Consider the following 19,427-nt stretch of genomic DNA (forward strand, 5'->3'; position numbering starts at 1 on the left):
TCTAAGCCAGAGGAGGCCATGGAGAGCCTTAGGAGTTCATTCCTCTCCCTGGGCCCCAGTTTCCTCGTGGGAAGAGCGAGGGTGCCAACCCTCACTGAGCTGGGGGGTAACTGGGAGGGTAGAAGAGAGCAATATCTGGTACCTAGTGGGCAGAGGTGCTCCTAAGGGGAACCTAAGCCCCACCAGCCCACATGTCAGCTGTATGACCAGGGGCTTCCTCTTTCTGACTTTGGCTTTTCCACCTCTAAGGGACAAAAGTCATGCCCAGCTCCAGCTCGTAGGGATCTATGAAATTGAAGCACTTGGCACTGGGCCACAAGGCTGGGTACTCTAAGGGCTTACAGCCTGGGCACAGATTCAGAGTCCTGGTCTTCACCTTGCCACCTGTAAGCCTGAGGGTCCCAAGATAGCATCCAAACCTCACACCTCACAATGCTGTCTTGGCCAGCCCCCAAAGACAGCCACAGCCAAACCTCTGAGGTGTCTTGTTCCCAGAGCACTTAAGACTGTTTGGTACCTGCTCAGGGCTGGGTGAGGATAGTGACTTCTTTGGCCACAGAGCCAAGCAGTCTACAAGGACAGGCCAGCCTGGACATTCAGAGAAGGGGAGAGGGTTTGGAGTTCCATCCCATGATGTTTAGCAACAAGGTCAGGCTGATGCTTCCCTCGGTGGGAGCCTGGGGATGCTATGTATGGCAGTCAGAACACTTCTCCTTGTGGAGACTAAGACTGGGGAACATAGTTTTGCCCCTCAAATTCCCATGGCTCAAAGCTGGCTCAGTGGGACCCTGGAACTTAAAAATGCTTGTGACTCTGGTCAGCAGCTTTTCTCTCCCAGATTCCCGTGGGCTGGGTCTTAGTGCTTCCCTCCTCTTCCAGGTGCTGGGCTTAGCTGTCAAGCCTCATGGACATGGAAACCTGGCTCTCCCCACAAAGAGCTTGGAGATGGAGGAGGGAGGCAGAGGGTGTAACACTAGGCTCAGGGTTCTCAAGGGCCTCTGGATATCCAGATAAGGTCCTTACTGATCAAGGGGAAAGAATGAACGGGGTCAGAAGGAGAGGCTCATGCCAGGTATTGAAGGATAAATAGGAGTTCACAAGGCATTTCAGGCAAATGAAACAGCCTGTGAAAAGGTACAGATATGTGACAGCTGGAGAGTTTCAGAAATTTCAGTGCTCCCCTGTGCCAGCCCTGAGTTGCCAGTTTCCCTCTAGATCTACCCTTGGATATTCTGCATTTGAAACTGTCACCACAACTGGATGGGAATTCCCAAGCAATCCTCTCTCCCCAAATAGCCATCAAGCCATAGTACAGGGCTCCCCCCTAAATCCTCTCCCTCCCTTCAGAATCCTGCCTTGCCATCAGTGGGGTCCCATCTCTGTATCCACCACATGCCCATCTGTTTACGGTATCACCTTGGGCAATTCTGGAACCCCCCTGACAAGTTTTCCTTTCTAGAGCCCAATGACATTCATCAATGCAATTTCCAGGGACCTTCTAGACAGTTGGTGGTCCTCTGTACAGAAAGCCCCATGGAGGCCAGAGGTGGAACCTGAGGGAGGTAGTTTGGGGAGGGAGCCCAAGTGCAGGAAAGAGCACAGCATTGGGATCTAAAGGTCCTGGGCATGTCCCTTTGGCCTCAAAGCAGCAGTTTCCTCAACTGGATAGTGGAAACCATGGCTACCCTATGGGGCTGCAAGCATCTCCTCTGCTGGAAAAAAGTCACAGCCATGCTGGGCACATAAGACAGAGCAGTCAGCATACACAGCTCGTGTAGCAACTCAAGATGAAGCTGTTTTTCTCCCACGACGGCTTTAGATATGGTATTTTGGACTTTATGGGTGAGGATAAAGGTAAGCACTCAGCCCCAGGAAGGTGGGTGGAGGGGAGAGTACACACTTCTTTTTTATTCCTGCTCCATATTTTCTAAATTTAGCTTTCTTATTTTAAAACTGCAAATGGTGAACTCCCTGACACCTTGCTGAGGATCAAAGTCAGTCTTTAAGAATGTTCTGTGGAAGAGAGCATTTGGGGGAAAAAAAGGGGAGGGGGGAATAAAAGCTTGGAATATACTTGCTATCATTCTTCCCAGTAAAATGACCTACCCAAGAAGGGGCTCAGAGTCAGCTGGCACCCACAGGGGCCTAAAGTGAAAAATCCAGTCCACACAGAGGCAGCACTAAGAAACAGCCACAGTGTGCTTCCCTTGTCCCAGAAGGGTCAGAGCTCTGAGTTGGTTCAAGGCCACCACTTGGGAAAGAAACAGAGTTCAGGGGCAGAGATTTAGAGTCTCAAGTGAAGTTGATAAGGTAACAATCTACAAAGTCCTTTCTCCTGCATCACCTTTCCTGCTTGTCCCCACAGAGCCACTTTACAGATAAGAAAACTGAGGCTCAGAGAAACAAAGCACCTACAGAGGCTCCATGCAACCAAGAGATGGCCCTGACACCTGTGTGTGCTCAGCACTGGAGGCCAGGCAGCCCGGGTGGACAGGGGTTGTGCAATAGCCACTCCATGGCACTCACACTGAGTATAGCCTGTAACTGATGCTATTAAATTACCGGTAATACTAACAAATCAGAGTAGGGAAAGCAACCCACAAATAATGCGAAGAAATTCTCAGTTAGGAAGGTGGAAGTCTGCAGGCTTCATGCAGGGCTAGGAAGCAGAGCACCTGCACTCTAGGATTTGGGGCTGGCAGCAAGGTGGGGGGATGGGAAAAGCAGATGAGGGGTGCCCTGAGGAGGCCACCCTTTCCACCCAGCCATGTGTCCAGGTTGATTGATACATCACCATCATTCATTTGAACAAACATGCTTCTGGGCGTCCTGGGTTCTTTGGGGGTCACATCTCTTTCCCCTCCAGCTCTTCATGGGGACACCTGGCCAAGGTGACAGAAGCCAGAGTCCTTCCTTGAGACTTGCCAATTGGAAATGAAAGAAGGAAGAAACCCAGCCTGTGGCTTCTCCCATGAGACTGAACCTAGCTAAAGCCAATGCCTGGAGACCATCAGGGACAGGAGAGGGACCCCCACCCCTTGGCCTGCCACAAAAGGTCTGACAATGGAGCATACCTGCCCTCTGGCCTAAACTGGCTCAAGTCCTATAGCACACGGCCAGACTGATACTAACACTGATGATCCCATCTGTGTTCCTGAGCACCCGCTAAACATAGGCCCTGCCAGGAGCACACCAGATCCAATTTCATTAATCCTCATAAGATGGGGGAGGGGATTTTATAGAAGGAGAAACCGAGGCACTGGGCAGCTAAAGCAGCTTGCCTGAAGTCACACAGTAAAGAGAGACAGAGGAGTGTAAGTGCAGGTCTGGCAGATCTCAAAGCCTGCATCCTGTGGTAGGCTATGCTTGCAGATACTTGTGGCGCACCTACTATGTGCCCTGGGCCAGGCACTCAGTAGGGAGCAGGAACCCAACCTGTGGAGCTTATATTCCACCACAAATGCAAATGTCTCATGGGAACAGCATTGGGTGGGCCAAGGGCTCTGTGGGGAGGAGATTAAGGGCAAGGGGAGCTACCTCCTATGGCTCGTTGTCTGTGCTGAGCCCTGCGTGGTGAGGGAGGTGTAGGGGTCAGTGTGGTAGGTGCAAAGGCCCTGAGGAATCGAGTGCTGGGAACACAGAGTGGGGAGCCATTAGCACTCCAGGGTAGGGGGTGATCTGGGTGGACTTCACAGGTCACAGGAAATTCTCTTTCACAGGAGGGGCAAGAAAGAGCAAAGGACAGAGGCCATATGTGGTGAGCAGAGGTCTGCCGATCTCCCACATCAAGTTCTAACTGGTGCAGGCTCAGCTCCTGCTTCCCAGGCCATCCTGCTCAGGCCAGTGGCAGCCCTATACCTCATAGGGTCCTCTGCTTTTGCCCGGGACCAGGCTTGCTGGGCATGGAGTATAATTATTTTCACCAAATCAGCCATTCTGGAGCCTAACAGTAACAATATGTGGAAGGTACTCCTGCCAGGCCCAGCCCGTGGCCTGTATCCAACATGGGCCTAGGCAGCTCACTTGTCCTTCCCAAGAGGCACAGTGCAGAGACACTGGGGCCATGTACTCAGCCCTCATGTGCTCAGCCCCAGATGCCCCTAGACCAAGTATACACACTGTACATGCTGCATCAACATGACACCTACTGTGTGTCAGGCTCTTATATTGGCTTCCAGGTAGAAGGATGTGGCCTAGATGAGAAACCCCACCTCAGGGCTTTTGCACTGCTCTTCCCTCTGCCTGGAATATCCTTCCTGTGGACCCTGAAGAGACCCCAAGGACCCCTCGGACATACTGAAATAAATGTCCTCCCACATCAGCCAGGGCCAGCTCTAGTGCCTACTGTGCCCAACACCACAAAGGCCTAGCCTCCCTCAGGGGACACTCTACTGAGTACTCATGCAGTCTGCAGCTAGCTCTTCCAACTGCCCACTGGACAGATGAGGAATTGGAGCTGGGGGTGACATGTGCCTTGCCATGGTCTTAGCACAGAGACAACAGAGCTGGGACTAGAATCAGGTTCTAGGAGAGGCAAAGCTGGGAATGTCCTACTCCTGTGACCCCTCTGCTAGTCCCCGGGCTTCTTTTCATATCCTCTGCATTTCTTCACTGACACCTGCCAGGGATGCCCTCCTCACCAAGTGAGGTCTGCCTCCTCCAGGAAGCCTTCTAAAGTACCTGTGGTCCCCCTTTCACCTGTCGGTGGATCCTTGGGTTCTTGGAACATCCCTTCAGAGACAGTTCTGTTGAGGTATTATTGTTATCAGCTTGCATAGGTCCCTGGAGAGCCAGGCCTCCTCCAGCCCCTTGCTTCTCCACATCACTCCTTCACCAGATAGCCACACCTACAAGGGCAGTGAACACACAGGGTGGGCTAGAGCCAGCCCAGAGGACCCCACGGCTTGGGCACACTGAGGATCCAGATGGCCACACTTATGGGGAGGGTGAGAGAGGCTGGATCCAGGGAGGTTGGCAGGGCCTGCTAAGCTCCAGCACAGAGTCTCTGAGGGCAGTCCTGAGAACCAGAACCCTCTGGCTCCTGGAATCCCTTCTTGGGATCAGCAGAGCAGAGCTGCCCACCTCTCAAGCTCCCCCCATTCTCTTTGTCTCCAGAGTCCCAGCAGGCCTGGGAGTGGGAAGGTGAAAGGAAGCTGCTAACATATCTATTGCTGAAATAACTTAGGAAATTTATTGGACAACACCAGCTAACCACCAGATGGTTTCACTACTATAGTCGTTACAACCTTGCATCAAACAGATTTTCATCCTCATTTTACAGAAGAGGAAACTGAGGCTCAGAGGGCAGTGGAAGCAGCCTTTGCCCAGGTCTGACCCAAAGCCAACGTTAGTAGTGCTCACTTGTGCTCCACCCCCAGGGAAGGAGGGGATCCTGGGGGCCAGTGTCCAGAAAGCTCAGCTAAGTAGAGATGGCAGCTCAATGCCAGATCTTCACCTCCCCTCCCCAGGAGCAGGTGGCAAGGACAGAGGGCAGCACAGGGTGGAAGGTGGTACCAACACAGGCCTGTGCGTGCCCCTGCAGCATGCATGCCCGGCTTGCTGTGCGGAAGCTGTACATCAGGACCCGGCCGTCAGCGCTGCCCGTCACCAGCAGGTCTCCGCCTGGGGAGCACTCGCAGCCTACCGAGTAGCCTTCCACCTGCAGAGGGCAATATGGGGGTAAGTGGCCACACCTGTTCCTTGAGGTCCATTCTACAGAGGAACAGGCTGAGGCCTCAGGCTGGTAAAGAGCAGAAAAGGGCTTCAGACCAGCATCCCTGAGGCCAAAGCCTATGTTCCTTCCATGAGGACAGTGCAGGGGACTCCAGCTAAGATAGCTCCAGCAAAGCTGATGGTGTCTGGCCTCACTGATAGCCATTGAGTCTATAGCCTTTTCTGTTTCTTCAAAGCAGGCCTTGGTGGGGAGAGGAAGAAGTAGAAATGTTCCCATGCCTGTCCAGTCCTGTTCTCATATGCCCACCCCCACCCCAACCTGTCTATGTGAGCTAACCAATGCTTTCCTGTCCATTTGCTGGTGCCTGAGGCCAGGACCAGATGTAGCCCCTGGTATCTTGAGATACCAGGCCACATGTCATGGAGTCACCCAGGAAGTAGAAAGCAGAATCTACCCAAACAGAGGCCCCATGCACCCTGGAGTCGCACATCCATTACTGGCGCTGTCTGGTGGGAAGCTCTGGGAACAGTTCTCAGCATCTGACTTGGGGGACAAGGATAGGGGTACCTTGTGTCCTTCGTAGCGCCTCCTTCTGCTCATCCGATAGGGCCACACAGCAGAGAAGAGGGCCAGGTAGTTGCCATTGGTCTGCGCCAGGAACACAGGCTCCCTCGGGTGCAAGGCAAGGCTGGGGCAGGTGTATCTCTCCTGAGAAACAGCAGGGCCACAGAAGGTCAGAGAAGGCTCCTACTCAGTTTCCTGCCTCCAGACACCCACCTCCACCTGGCACTCTGCTCGAGGGGCCTTATGCCCTCCCAGACTTTGGTTTAGGGGTTCTATATAAATTTACTGAGGCTGCTATATGACAAATTGCCACAAACTTAGTGGCTTAAAACAACACACATTTAGTAAACGACAGTTCTGGAGGTCAGAAGTCGGAAATGGGCTTCCTGGTGTCAGCAGGACTATTCCTTTCTAGAGGCTGCAGGGAGAACCCTGTTTCCTTTTTTTAGCTGCTAGAGGCCATCTGCAACCCTTGTGGAAGCTCCCCACCCCCAAGATACATGTACATCCTAATTACTGAGCCTGTGAGTGTTAAGTGTGGCCAAAATGTGTGGTAAAAAAGAGTCTTTGTAGACACAATTAAGTTAAGGATCTTAAGATGAGATTATTCTATATTATTATCCTAAATGCAATTGCGTTCATCCTTAGATGGAAGCAGGGGTGGATTTGACATGCATAAGGTGATGTGAAGATGCTGGCCTTGAAAACTGGAGGGATGCAGCCATAAGCCAAGGAATGCCAGCAGTCAGGCAGGAAGGATGCTTCCCTAGATATTCCAGAGGAACATACTCTGTTAGCACTTTGATTTTAACCCAATAGTACTTACCATTTATTAAGGATTCTGGCCTCCAGAATGTGGGAGAATAAATGTGGGTGCTTTTAAGCCACCATATTTGTAGAAATTTGTTACACAGGATAGAAAACAAATTCACATGCCATCTCCTTACCTACACAGTAAGGACCTTGGGAACAGCCCCAGCCCAGCCCAGGGACCTGCATAGCCAAATGTACCTCAAGTGAGGAGTGAATGGCCAGACAACGAAATAAAGGCATGATCAGATGTCAGCGTGCAGGGGTGGGGATCTCACTGCTTGATCAGCACTGCCACACAGAAAACACCTTTTAAATCCCCCTCTCAAACCAAGCCTGACATGTTGTACATATTGTCCTTCAGCCACTCTCTTGAAACAAGCCCAAAATCAGAGGGCAAAGTGAGGATTAGACAAAACTATAGGCTGAAGTGCCCAGCAGAGGCCCAAAGGCCTTGGTGGCCAGTAAATGATCTCCCTGCCATGATGTTGCTGGGCTGAGCAACTGCTCATTCCACACAGAAAGCGTGGAGGTGTCATTACAGGAGGACCAATAGCTTACAAGATACCTTCATCTGCCTCACTTCTCCTGGTCTCTGCTAGGGCTCTTGCAAACAGGCCACCCTCAGTGACCAGATGATTTCCTTCAGCCCCCACCTATGGCCTATCCTTGTTAATGGGTTGTGTTTGAAATCCCTGCAGGTAGATCTAGAGGCAGGTTTGCTCAGTGTAACTTACAACTTTTTGAGAACAAGGAAGAAAGAGAAAAAGAAGGTATACACATGATATGTATTTCATGTACTCGCACATATATATCAAGCACACAGGATATGTGTTCTTAAATTCAGAGGTGGGCACCAAAGAGATTAGTCATGGTTTAGTTGAAATCTCAAAAGATGATGATGATGATGAAAATTATGTGATAATGATGATGATGGTGATAGTCACCATGGTGGTAACAGAGATGGTGGTGACAATGATAGTCATAAAGATGGTGATGGTGGTAGTGACAATGATGGTGATTGTGGTGATAGAGATGATGGTGGTGGTAGTGGTGGTAGTGGTGGTGGTAGTGACAACGATGGTGGTAGTAATGGTAGTAAGAATCAAAGAGGCCAAATAATGGCTCAGAGGCCCCCACCTTGTAAGTGGTGAATCCAGGACTTTATGCAGGTGCTCTAACATTGGGGTCCCTGTTCTCAACTCCTGGGTCATATCACCTGCCAAGCCAAGGGTCAGAAACTCCCCCTGCTCCCCTGGCCTGGGGAGGTGGAGAAAGGGTAGGGGTTTCTCAGGTTGCACAGCTATCTTCCCCATTGACCTGGATCAGGCTCTCCCCAAGCCCTTGCCCTATTGAGTGGCTGTGCAGGGGACAAAAAGAACAGAATGACTGTTGCATCTGGAAGCTTGTGGCAAGCTCTCTGTATGCAGAAAGCTAGGCCCTGGCACTCACCTACTCCTATCCTAGACATTTCAGATAGTGGACCCCCCTTCCTCAAGAAGGGGCCTGGGACCCCATACAGACAAGAATCACACAGATATGTCCTGTGGCTGAAACTGACAACAATGCCAAATAGGGTTTCTCACATGGAAAATCTGGTTGGAGATCTTGGCAGAGGTCCGGAAATCCCAGGCAATAATGGTGCGGTCGGCAGAGTCCCGGGTGGAAGCATCTGTGCTGCTCAGGAACTCACAGCCTTCCCCAAGGAACAGGATGTCCAAGGTCTGCTGAATGGTCGCCTTGTAGCCTCTTACCACCTGGAAGAGTGGGCACCAGTCACATTGGTCAGCCTGAGAACACAGGGCACGTACCTGCCTAGGGAGGGATAGGAGGGCTGCTGAACACCCAGGGGTGGGCGGATATACTGAAGGCCAGGCTGGGCCACGCACACCCAAAGCTAAGCAGCCCCAAGCCCCACATGGAGTCATGGTTCCCACCATCCTTCTGCTTCCCCATCAGGCTATTGTGCGTCACCCTTGGGAGCTGCTCTATGATACCGCCCAGACTCAAGCCTCGTCTGGTAACCTCTTCCCATTCTCTTCTCCCCAATCAGAAAGGTCCTTTAAGAGCGCATGGTGTCCAGTGAAAGTGCTAAGTGAAGGGCCTATGCCTTGCCCCAGGGCACCTAGACAGCATAATGACATCCATCAACACCAGGGTCATATTTTGTAAGTGGGTCTTGCTTCTGAAGACGTCACATGATTCACAGCTCACAAAGTTCCAGACTGCTGTCCCTGTAGGAGTCACAGTAATGCAGGGAGCAAGTGTTCTTGGAGACAGACCATAAAGCTAGAATCACAGACCATATTTTAGCTTTAAAGACACTTTTTATTTTCTTAGCATCATCGCTGGTATTTCATAGCCTCCTGTCTCATAAACTGATGTTATTAAGTATCAAGCAGTTGTTGTGCTTTCTTTAGAGTATTTTACCACATTCATCTTCTGCTGTAAAATACCTGATTTTTGGCAGAGAGGTACGGAGAAGTCCCGCTAACAAGACCAACAAATAGCTCCACTTAACAAACTCACGGAGGGCACGCCTTTAACTTACAACATTGAAATAACAGGTCCGGTGCTCACCAGCCCTGGCATAAGCCCTGCCAGGTCTCAGGCCTGACTGCTGGGCCTGGCCAGCCAGTTCCCGGGGCTCCACCATGTGGCTACATCATAAACACTGTTCTCCAGTCCCTTTGCCTGGCCAGTCACAAAATCAGCCATTCTTGTTTAAAAAAAAAAAAAAAGTTCTCACCTTTCCAATTCTGCTGACATGTTTCCTATCATCTTTCAAATATATATGTCAAATTCACATTAAATGCAATACTCTATAAATGGAGTGTAGGCCAGGGGAAGAGAGGCTGGAACCCATTCTCCAGATAGGGTACACTGAGGCTCAGAAAGATGTAGAAGTTTGCTCAAGATCACAAAGCCAGGGCATGGCTGATCCTCTCTCCACCCCAGGAGCTACCCTGGGGTCCACAATTCAGTCCCCTATTGACTGATTCCTGCCTCATAAATTCCTGGGGCAAATTACCAGGAGAGGTAGGGCAACAAATGACTGCCTTTCTCGGAGAGGCTTTAGAAGCAGCCCTCAGCTAGGGGGATTTCAGAGTAGGTTCCCTGAAGTCTAAAGAATGGTCTAGGAGCAGAAAAAATGAGTACAGTCCTGCAGGCCTTTGAAAACTGAGCAAGGAACCAGACTGCTCCTCCTTGCACAGCTGCCTGCTGCCTTCAAACAAAAAATCCAGGCACCAGGATTCCATGTTCCTGCTTTGCCCTCCCACGGCAGCCCTAATTAAGCATTGCCCCAAGTCTCACAAAATTTGGGGTGCGGGAAGCTCCACTCCCTGCCAGGAGTGAAGGGGCCTGTGATCCTGCTGGCTTTGGAGCTGGGGGGACTGCAGGCTGGCAGGCTCTGGAAATGTGGCACATCATCAACCATCTGCTCTGATGAGTTTGCACAACATTCCAACTTGAGGCTGGACAGACCCAGCAGGCAGGCCTGGGACCTTGCTGCACTTCTGCCATGGTTGGTGGGCACCCCGACTATTATTTCAAAATTCCTATTTAAAGTACTGCCCTCCATGCGTTTGTTAAGTAGAAGTAGTTGTTAGTCTTGGTACTGGGACCTCTCTCCACACCTGCAGCAAAAACAGCGCCATCCCAAGGCAAGTACTTGTAATCTATGTTGGTGGGGAGGGGTGGGAGGCATTAATTCCCCAACATCATGGCTCTGGAATAATCTCTTTACTGGTTCCAGATCTACCTGCTCCTCCCATCCCTAGAGCCATTCAAGTCTCACCTCACATAAACCATCTTCTCACAAGCCACCCCAGGGCCTCCATGTACTTAGGCCATATTGAGCATGGATGCTTCACTTCTCTCTTCTTCCAAAGCCCTCTCCATCACCACAGTTCACATGAGGAGGAGGGAGTCCAGACATGGCTGGGGTACCAACTGCCAAGAGACAAGTAGTCTGGCCTGACACACACATTCCTCTCCACTGTCTGGGAGAGGAGGGGGCACAGAGCAGCCTTCAGAGCCCCACCACCCATAGAGGATGGCTCCTAGGCAGGACTATGAGCTCTTATGCAGCCTGAACACCACAGCTTCCCGCCAGCCTAGGCACCTCGATCCCCGCAGGGGATGCTGCAGGGAAAGGGTGGAGGAAGATGAGAGCCCATCCTCCACTGGCTGAGTGTCCATTAAGTGCCAGCCACTGGCTGAGGGGCTCACAAAAATTATCTCAGGACAACAACCCCAGAGGTAGCTTCTCCAGAGAAAAGTAACATGCCCAGAAACTGTCCGCCTGTCCACAGCAAGACTAGCTGTGTACCCTGTCAACACACCACCTGCCTTCCAAGACAAACTTTTCAGGAGAACAAAAACTGTTGTTCTGCACATTTTATGGGAATAGATGGAAATGGCCCAATTCATTGGGGTGTCATAAAAGTGAATAGCCAGGAAACAAGCCGTGTTATGTGCAATCCCTGCCAATAATGTGGCTGTAAGTGGAAGGCTGGCCTTTGAAGTCAGCACCATGGAACATGATTTACACTCCTTCACAACCGCTTGTGCCCTGGGAAAGAGCAGAGGAGCCATTTGTATGTTTAGATGGTGGGTTTTATGGCCACCTTAATTACACCAACAGATGGCACATCCCATCCCAGGATGCTGCTGCTTGGGCCCAACTAGCTGGACCCAAAAGGGAGCCCCACTCAGTCTCTTTTGGCAGTTGTGGGCCCCTGTCAGATAAGTGGGACTTGGTCTGGGGAAAAGGAGATCAATCATGACACATTCAGGGGCAATGAGAACCACCGATGTCCCTAACATCTACTCACCACTTGGCCTGCCAGCAAACCTGGGTCAACTCTGGGATGCTGCTGACTTGTCCAAAAGCACAGTTTTCCTTTCCATGGGTTCCTGCTACTTTCAGGATACATGGGGTTAGGATAAAGGCTAAGCTCTAAGGCTAGCCCAGCTGTCAATCTACTGTGTGCCCAGGGAGGATCCCTTCCCTCTCTGGGCTTAGTTTTTGAGTCATCACTGCAAAAGACTTAGACTAAGCAACAATCAAGCCTCTAAGCCTCTAAGTACTGCTGGTCCTCAGAAAAAGGAAGAGTTCAGAGAGTGTTTCCTCTCCCCACCTAACCTGCTGGTCCTCACCTAGACGTGACAGAAAGGAAGAGGGCACTGCTCTGGTTCCTATGGGACTCTACTCCTGTGCTCCCTCAGCAACCTATCTTGGCCACCTGCCTAGACCATAGGACTGTGAGATCCCAGGACAGATAGATGCTCTGTCACTCACATTTCTAGTTCACCATTGGCCAGCACTGGGTCTGTCTATTACAGGCATCAGTAAGATGTGTGGATTAATGGCTAAAGAAGTGAATGAATGCATAAATAAATGAATAAATGAGCAAGCAGCAGATGCTCATAAACTTTCTCTTCCCAGGCTAGCCAGAGCGAACGTCCTCAGGATTGAGCTCTGGGTTCTCCCCAGATTCTAACTCCTTCTACATGAAATAAACACACTGGTCTCTATGCCAGGCAAACTAGAGGGGTAAGCCCTAGGCTCCTTTATGTGGCTTTAATTCACATAAGTAAAAGAAGCCAATCACATAGGACAGTGGCTGTCAAAAGTGTCTCACTGATATAGGCAAAAAGGAACTAAAATTTACTTTTTTAAAAAAACATATAAATATGAGAGGAAAACATAATTGAGTTTCTCTGTGGCCTGGGACTTGGAGAGACTTTCCCAGTATGACTCCAAAGCCAGAACAGTAAAAGAAAAGATTTGAGTAAATGAGACTACATGAAAATAATAATTTTAAAAATACACTTTTTGTGGTAGAAAGCAAGTAAATAAATGAATAATAAATAAGCAAAGTAAAAATGACAAATGGAAGAAATATTTACAGCTTATATTACAGGCAAAGGTTATTATCTGTAATACATAGACAGTTTCTAAAACTAGATGAAAAAGACCAATAGACCAAAAGCTCTATAGAGAAATGAGCAAAAGAAATGAACAGACTTCATTAAAAAGGAAATGGTCCTTCCACCATAAAAAGAGCAATGCAAATTTCAATTACACAAAGACCTCATTTCTGACCTATCAAATCAGCAAAATCCAACAGTCTGACAACAGCCTCTATTAGGTGGCTTGGGGGGTATTAGGTATCTACACACTGCTGCCAGAAGTGCAAAACGGTACAATCCCTATGGAGAGGATTTGGGCAACTTCAAGTAAAACAATATGCACTGTTACTCAGCAATACGCATGATCCAGCGGCCCCACTTGTAAGAACTGACCCTAAACTTACACTAGTAAAATCCCCAAAAGATACATACATATTATAAGCACAAAGCCACTGAAGGCAGCATCAGTTGTAAAAATAAAAAGCTGGGAACAACTCAATGTTTATCAAGAAAAGACTGATTGAATAAACTTCACTCTATTCACACTCTGGACTACACTGTGCAGTTGTGAACATGAATAAGGAATATCATGTCAACAAGGGAGCTATCCTGTCATGGGGTGATCTCCAAGACATGTTGTTCAATGAAAAAATGGAAAGCAGGTGGGGGAGTGTGGAAAGTATGTAGAAGAGAAATTATATGAATATAAGTATATGAGTTTGCTTCCATTAAAAAACAATAAAAGGATAAACCAGAAACTTAAATAAGTAAATAATGGCTCAGCACCCGTAGCTCAGTGAGTAAGGGTACTGGCCACATACACAGAGGGTGGTGGGTTCAATCCTGGCCCGAGACTGCTAAACAATGACAACTGCAACCAAAAATAGCTGGGCATTGTGGCAGGTACCAGTAATTCCAGCTACTTGGGAGGCTGAGGCAAGAGAATCGCTTAAACCCAAGAGTTGAAGGTTGCTGTGAGCTGTGATGCCACGGCACTCTACCAAGAGTGACATAGTGAGACTGTGTCTAAATAAATAAATAATAAAATAAAATAAGTAACTAAATAAGATTGCCTCTAGAGGAAGGGAGGGAACAGAATGGGGAAGACATGACTATAGGTAGAACTTAGATCATTTCTATATGTACCTTGCTTTGCAGATTTGACCATAGAACAGAGTCACAATTTTTTTTTCTGTGAAGGTCCAGATAGTAAATAATTTAGGTTTTGTGGACCATGCACCACACATAGTCACCGTTGCATATTCTTTCTGTATGTGTGAGTGTGCATGACTGTATGTGTGTGTGTATATGTCTGTTAGAGCTGGTTAGAAATCAACCACTCCAGATTAATTAGCTCAAGAGCCACATAGAACAGGTCATAGGCCACATCGGGCTCATGGACTGTACTTTGCCAGCTCTTTCTCTAGACTCATGAACATAGTTTACTAAATTATACAACAAAATTAAATTAGAAAGTGATCTATAAAATGTGAAAATAAAATTAAGCAAATGAAATTAACCATGTATTGATTTAGTAGCTTAACCATGTAAATAAGATTTCTTTTAAGAGACTTAAAGCACAGTAAATTAATAGTAGATCCTTGGTTGAATACACATTATTAATAGAAAACTCATAATCTGATGGTAAATCCTAATTGGATATACATTATGAACAAAAAGAATTGCAAGAAACTTTGAACTTTTTTCAGTCATTTCATTGCTAGTGTCAAAATATATAAAAAAATACTTGTGCAGGCTGGGTGTGGTGGCGCCTTCCCGCAATCCTAGCGCTGGGAAGCTGAGGCAGGTAAATTACTTGAGCTCAGGAGTTTGAGATCTGTCTGAGCAATAGCAAGACCCTGTCTCTCAAAATAGCCGGGCATTGTGGTGGGTACCTGTTACCCAGCTACTTGGGAGGCTGAGGCATGAGAATCACTTGAGCTCAAAAGTTTGAGGTTGCTGTGAGCTGTAACACCACAGCACTCTACTAAGGGTGACAAATTGAGACTCTGTGCCTCAAAAAAAAAAAAAAAATGTGTAAAGGCAGGTGGAAATAAAAAAAAAGTCAGTGCTAGAGATTTAAAAAATAAACTTTATATAAGATAAAAAAACAAAAAAGTAAAAGAAAAATTCTGTAATCCTAAATTTGAATCAGATAAATCAGTATAAACAACAAAATACTTTTAAAGATAAGCATGGAAGATGAAGTTCTTTATTTGCTTTTGTTTTTGTCTTTTAACTTCTGATATCGACCTATGGACTGAATAAATTAAGAAACTACAAAGTTAGCAGGAACAGCTAAAATTCTGAAATAAATTCATCATTCTGGCCAAAAGACCAACCTGAAGAAAAAAATGAACAAAGCCATGGGAACCTATAGGTTAATAGCAAAGATTTAAATACTTTTATCAATGGAGTTCTTAAAGAGAAAGGAAAAGACAGCAGTGTATAAAAAGAAACTACTTAAAGAACAAGTCTCTGAAATTTACCCAAATTTGGTGAAAGGCACAAATTTAGAGTCAAGAGACTCCAGAAGTCAAAGATAGATTAAAAGAAACAAATAAACAAAAAACAAGTCCTGACACATCTCAATCAAACTGCTGAAAATCTCAAAGAAAAAATTGTGAAAGCACCAAGGGAAAAAAATGAAGAATTAAATATCCAACAATTATTTGAAACACTATAGATTTTGTATCAGATACTATGGAGGCCAGAGAGAGTAGAACATATTGAAAGCAGTGAAAGAAAAGTGTCAACCTAGAATCTCATAAACAGCAAAAATGTCCTTCAGAAATGAGGATAAAATGAAGATCTTCACAAATGAAAGAAAACTAAGTGAATCTGTCATCAGCACACTGATCCTGATGAAGTTCTTCAGGTTGAAGAGAAAGAATAACAAACAACAATGATGGCTACAACCAAAAAACAGCTGGGCGTTGTGGCAGATGCCTGTAGTCCCAGCTACTTGGGAGGCGGAAGCAAGAGATTGCTTGAGCCCAGGTGTTGGAGGTTGCTGTGAGCTGTGATGTCACAGCACTCTATCCAGGGTGACAGCTTTAAAGCTCTGTCTCCAAAAAAAAAAAAGTAATAGTAAGATGGCAGATCTCAATCTGACCATGTCATTAAACACAATAAATTAAAACAGGACAAATACCCTAGATCAGTGATTTTCAACTGGTGTACCATAAGAGGATCTTAGGTATGCCATAAAAAATTTTAAAAATCATTACATTATTGGGCGGCGCCTGTGGCTCAAGGAGTAGGGTGCCAGTCCCATATGCCGGAGGTGGCGGGTTCAAACCTAGCCCCGGCCAAAAACCACAAAAAAAAAAAAAAAAAAAAAAAAAGATTTAAAAAATCATTACATTATTATTAACAGAAGTTCAAAGCACAGTATAACCTTTTTTTACTCTGCTTTTTTATCAACATAATTTTAGTATGCACGAAATTTAACTATAGGTTCAAGTGTTCCATGAGATAAAAAAAGTTGAAAAACACTACTCTAGATGGAAGGAAGAGACTGTTAGACAGGATTAAAATCAAAAAGCAACTCTCAGCTATAAGATGCCTAAGAGAACCCCATTTTAAATATAAAGACACAAACAGGTTAAAAGTAAAAAGATGTAGAAAGATATACTACGCTGACACTAATCAAAATAAACAAGGAATATCTATGATTAGACAAAGTAGATTTCAGAGTAAGGAATATTATAAAGGATAAAGACGGTTTTTTCACAATGACAAAAGAGTCAATTCAATTTATCAAGAGAACATAATATCCTAAATCTTTATGTACCTAGTAACAGAGCTTAAAAATATATCAATGAAGGAAATAACAAAACTAAAAAGGGGGAATAGACAAAGTTACTGGGTATAGTCACAGATTTTAACCAGCTTGTCTTACTGCATTCCTGCTGCTATAACGAAGTACCTCAGACTGGGTAATTTATAAATAATAGAAATGTATTTCTCACATTTCTGGAAGCTGGAAGTCCAAGATCAAGACACCAGCAGATTTGGTGTCTGGTGAAGGCTTGTGCCTTCTTGCTGTGTCCTCCCTCATATAATGAAATAGCAAAAGGAATAAACCCCAGGTTTATTCGTAGGCAGAACTGATGGAAGGACAGAAAGGGCTTATCTAGTTCCCTCTAGCTCTTTAATAAGGGCATTAATTTACAGGGGTATAAATTTCCATCTATTTACAGGGGTGAAGCCCTCATGACCTAATCACCTCCCAAATTCCCCACCTCCTAATACCTCTACTTTGGCATTTAAGTTCCCACATATAAATTTTGGAGGGATGCATGCATTCAAACCATGACACAGTAGTTCTTATAAAACAGAACTAATAAGTTCTATTAAAGTTCTTATAAAATAGAAAGAATAAGAGGACTTAAATTAACACTATAAACCAACTTGGTATCATTGACATTTATAGAACACTACACACAACAAAAGCAGAACATACATTCTTTTCAGTACACACAGAACATTTACCAATCTGTACCACATTCTCAATAGAACCTAAGTCTCAACAAGTTTAAAAGGTTTCAAATATACAATGTATGTACTGTAACCACAGTAGAATTAAGTTAGAAATAAATAACAAGAAATATCTGGAAAATTCCCAAGTGTTTAGAACATAAATAGCAAACTTCTAAATAACCCACGAATCAAGAAATTTAAAAGGAAATTAGAAAGTATTTTGAATGAAATAAAGATGAAAACACAATGTATCAACAGTTGTACAGTGAAGCTGAAATACCTGGAGAAAAACTTATAGCACTGAATATCTATATTAGAAAAGAATAAAAGTCTCAAAATAATGACCTCAACTTCTACTTGAAGAAACTAGAAAAAGAATAAAAACCTAAACTCAAGGTTTAAGTGGAAGGAAGGAAATAATTAAGATAGGAAAAGAAATCAATAACTTAAAAAAAAAAGAAATGGAGAAAAATCAATGATACCACAATCTAGTACTTTGAAAAGAGGAATAAAATTTAAAAACCTCTAGCTAGGGCCGGTGCATGGTGGCTCATGCCTGTAATCCTAGCACTCTAGGAGGCTGAGACGGGTGGATTACTTGAGCTCAGGAGCTCGAGACCAGCCTGAACCAGAGTGAGACCCTGTGGCTCAAGGAGTAGGGCGCCGGTCCCATATGCCGGAGGTGGTGGGTTCAAACCTAGCCCTGGCCAAAAATCACAAAAAAAAAAAAAAAAAAAATAGCCAGGTGTTGTGGCAGGCACCAGTAGTCCCACCTACTAGGGAGGCTGACGCAAGAGGATCTCTTGAGACCAAGAGTTAGAGGTTGCTACGAGCTATGATGCCACAACACTCTACTGAGGGTGACCAAGAGACACTGTCTCTAAAAAATAAAGTACTGGAAAAAAGAAAAAAACCTCTAGCTATACTAATAAGAGCAAAAAGAAAAAACACCCAAATCATCAATATTGAGAAGAAGAGAAATGAAATGATATCACTACAGATGATACAAATACAAAAAAACATTATAAAAAACTTTACGCCAAAAAATTAGATAACTTTGATGAAATGGGGAAATTTCTTAAAAAACACAAACTATAAAAGGTCACTCAAAGATGAATAGAAAACTACTGTATGTCAATTATTTCTCCATCAAAGTATAAAACAAAAGGACAAGAGATGGCAAAAATAAAGGCAAAATAAAGACTTTTCGACAAACAGAAACCAAGAGAATTCCCCACCAGCAAACTTAAGACTACAATAAATGTTAAAGGAAGTTCTTCAGATTGGACAGTAATACATAACACTAGACTAGTGTTCAGATCAACAAGAAGGAATACAGACACTATTGCCATTAAAACAATAACAAAATTCTATTAAGAACAATTTTAGGGCAATAAATTTGACAATTTAGATAAAATGGAAAAATTCCTTGAAAGAAAAAAGATATTAAAAAAAAAACAAAGATCTTCTTTAGTTCTCACCTCTCAGCCTTTCAGTTAAGATCAAATGTAAAAAGAACTAAAAAAGAAATAGAACACATGAATAGCCTTATATATATGTTAAAATTTTTTGTGTGTGATTAAACACCTTCCTATAAAGAAAACCTTGGCTCTAGATGTCTTCAATAGTAAATTCTATTAAACATTTAAAGAAGAAATAACACCAATTCTACACAAACATTCAGAAAATATAAGTATAGAACATTTCTCAATTCACTTTTTTGAGGCCAATTACTAATCTCACATTAAAACAAAAATAGAAAAAAAAAGCATAGATCAATAATCCTCATGAACACAGATATAAAATCTTCAACAAATTATTCACAACTTTTTTGAATTAAACTAAATTAAACCATATGTAAAAAGAATAATACATCATGACCAAGCAGGACTTGTCAAAAAAACATGGTTTAACATTATTAAAAAATCAATGTAATTCAATGTATTAATAGAATACAGAGGAAAAAAGATGCAGT

The 19,427-nt window shown here is 45.2% G+C and overlaps 1 protein-coding gene across 6 annotated transcripts in view; it reads right to left on the reverse strand.

Annotated features, from left to right (window-relative positions):
• Positions 1-5,132: 5,132 nt before the first annotated feature.
• The window catches only part of WDR25 (WD repeat domain 25), a 183,905-nt gene continuing 169,610 nt past the window's right edge, over positions 5,133-19,427 (reverse strand). For 5 of the 6 annotated variants that reach the window (XM_053601659.1, XM_053601662.1, XM_053601661.1 and 2 more), the window contains exons 5-7: positions 8,635-8,805; positions 6,242-6,382; positions 5,133-5,659 (exon numbers count right to left, since the gene is read on the reverse strand). In XM_053601659.1, coding sequence (XP_053457634.1) covers positions 5,438-5,659; positions 6,242-6,382; positions 8,635-8,805 — 534 coding nt within the window. In that variant the 3' untranslated portion in view covers positions 5,133-5,437. The remainder of the gene's footprint in view (positions 5,660-6,241; positions 6,383-8,634; positions 8,806-19,427) is intronic. The other variant, XM_053601663.1, reaches the window with a different exon arrangement.

This window comes from Nycticebus coucang, chromosome 9 (assembly GCF_027406575.1).
Source record: "Nycticebus coucang isolate mNycCou1 chromosome 9, mNycCou1.pri, whole genome shotgun sequence".
Classification (NCBI taxonomy): domain Eukaryota; kingdom Metazoa; phylum Chordata; class Mammalia; order Primates; family Lorisidae; genus Nycticebus; species Nycticebus coucang.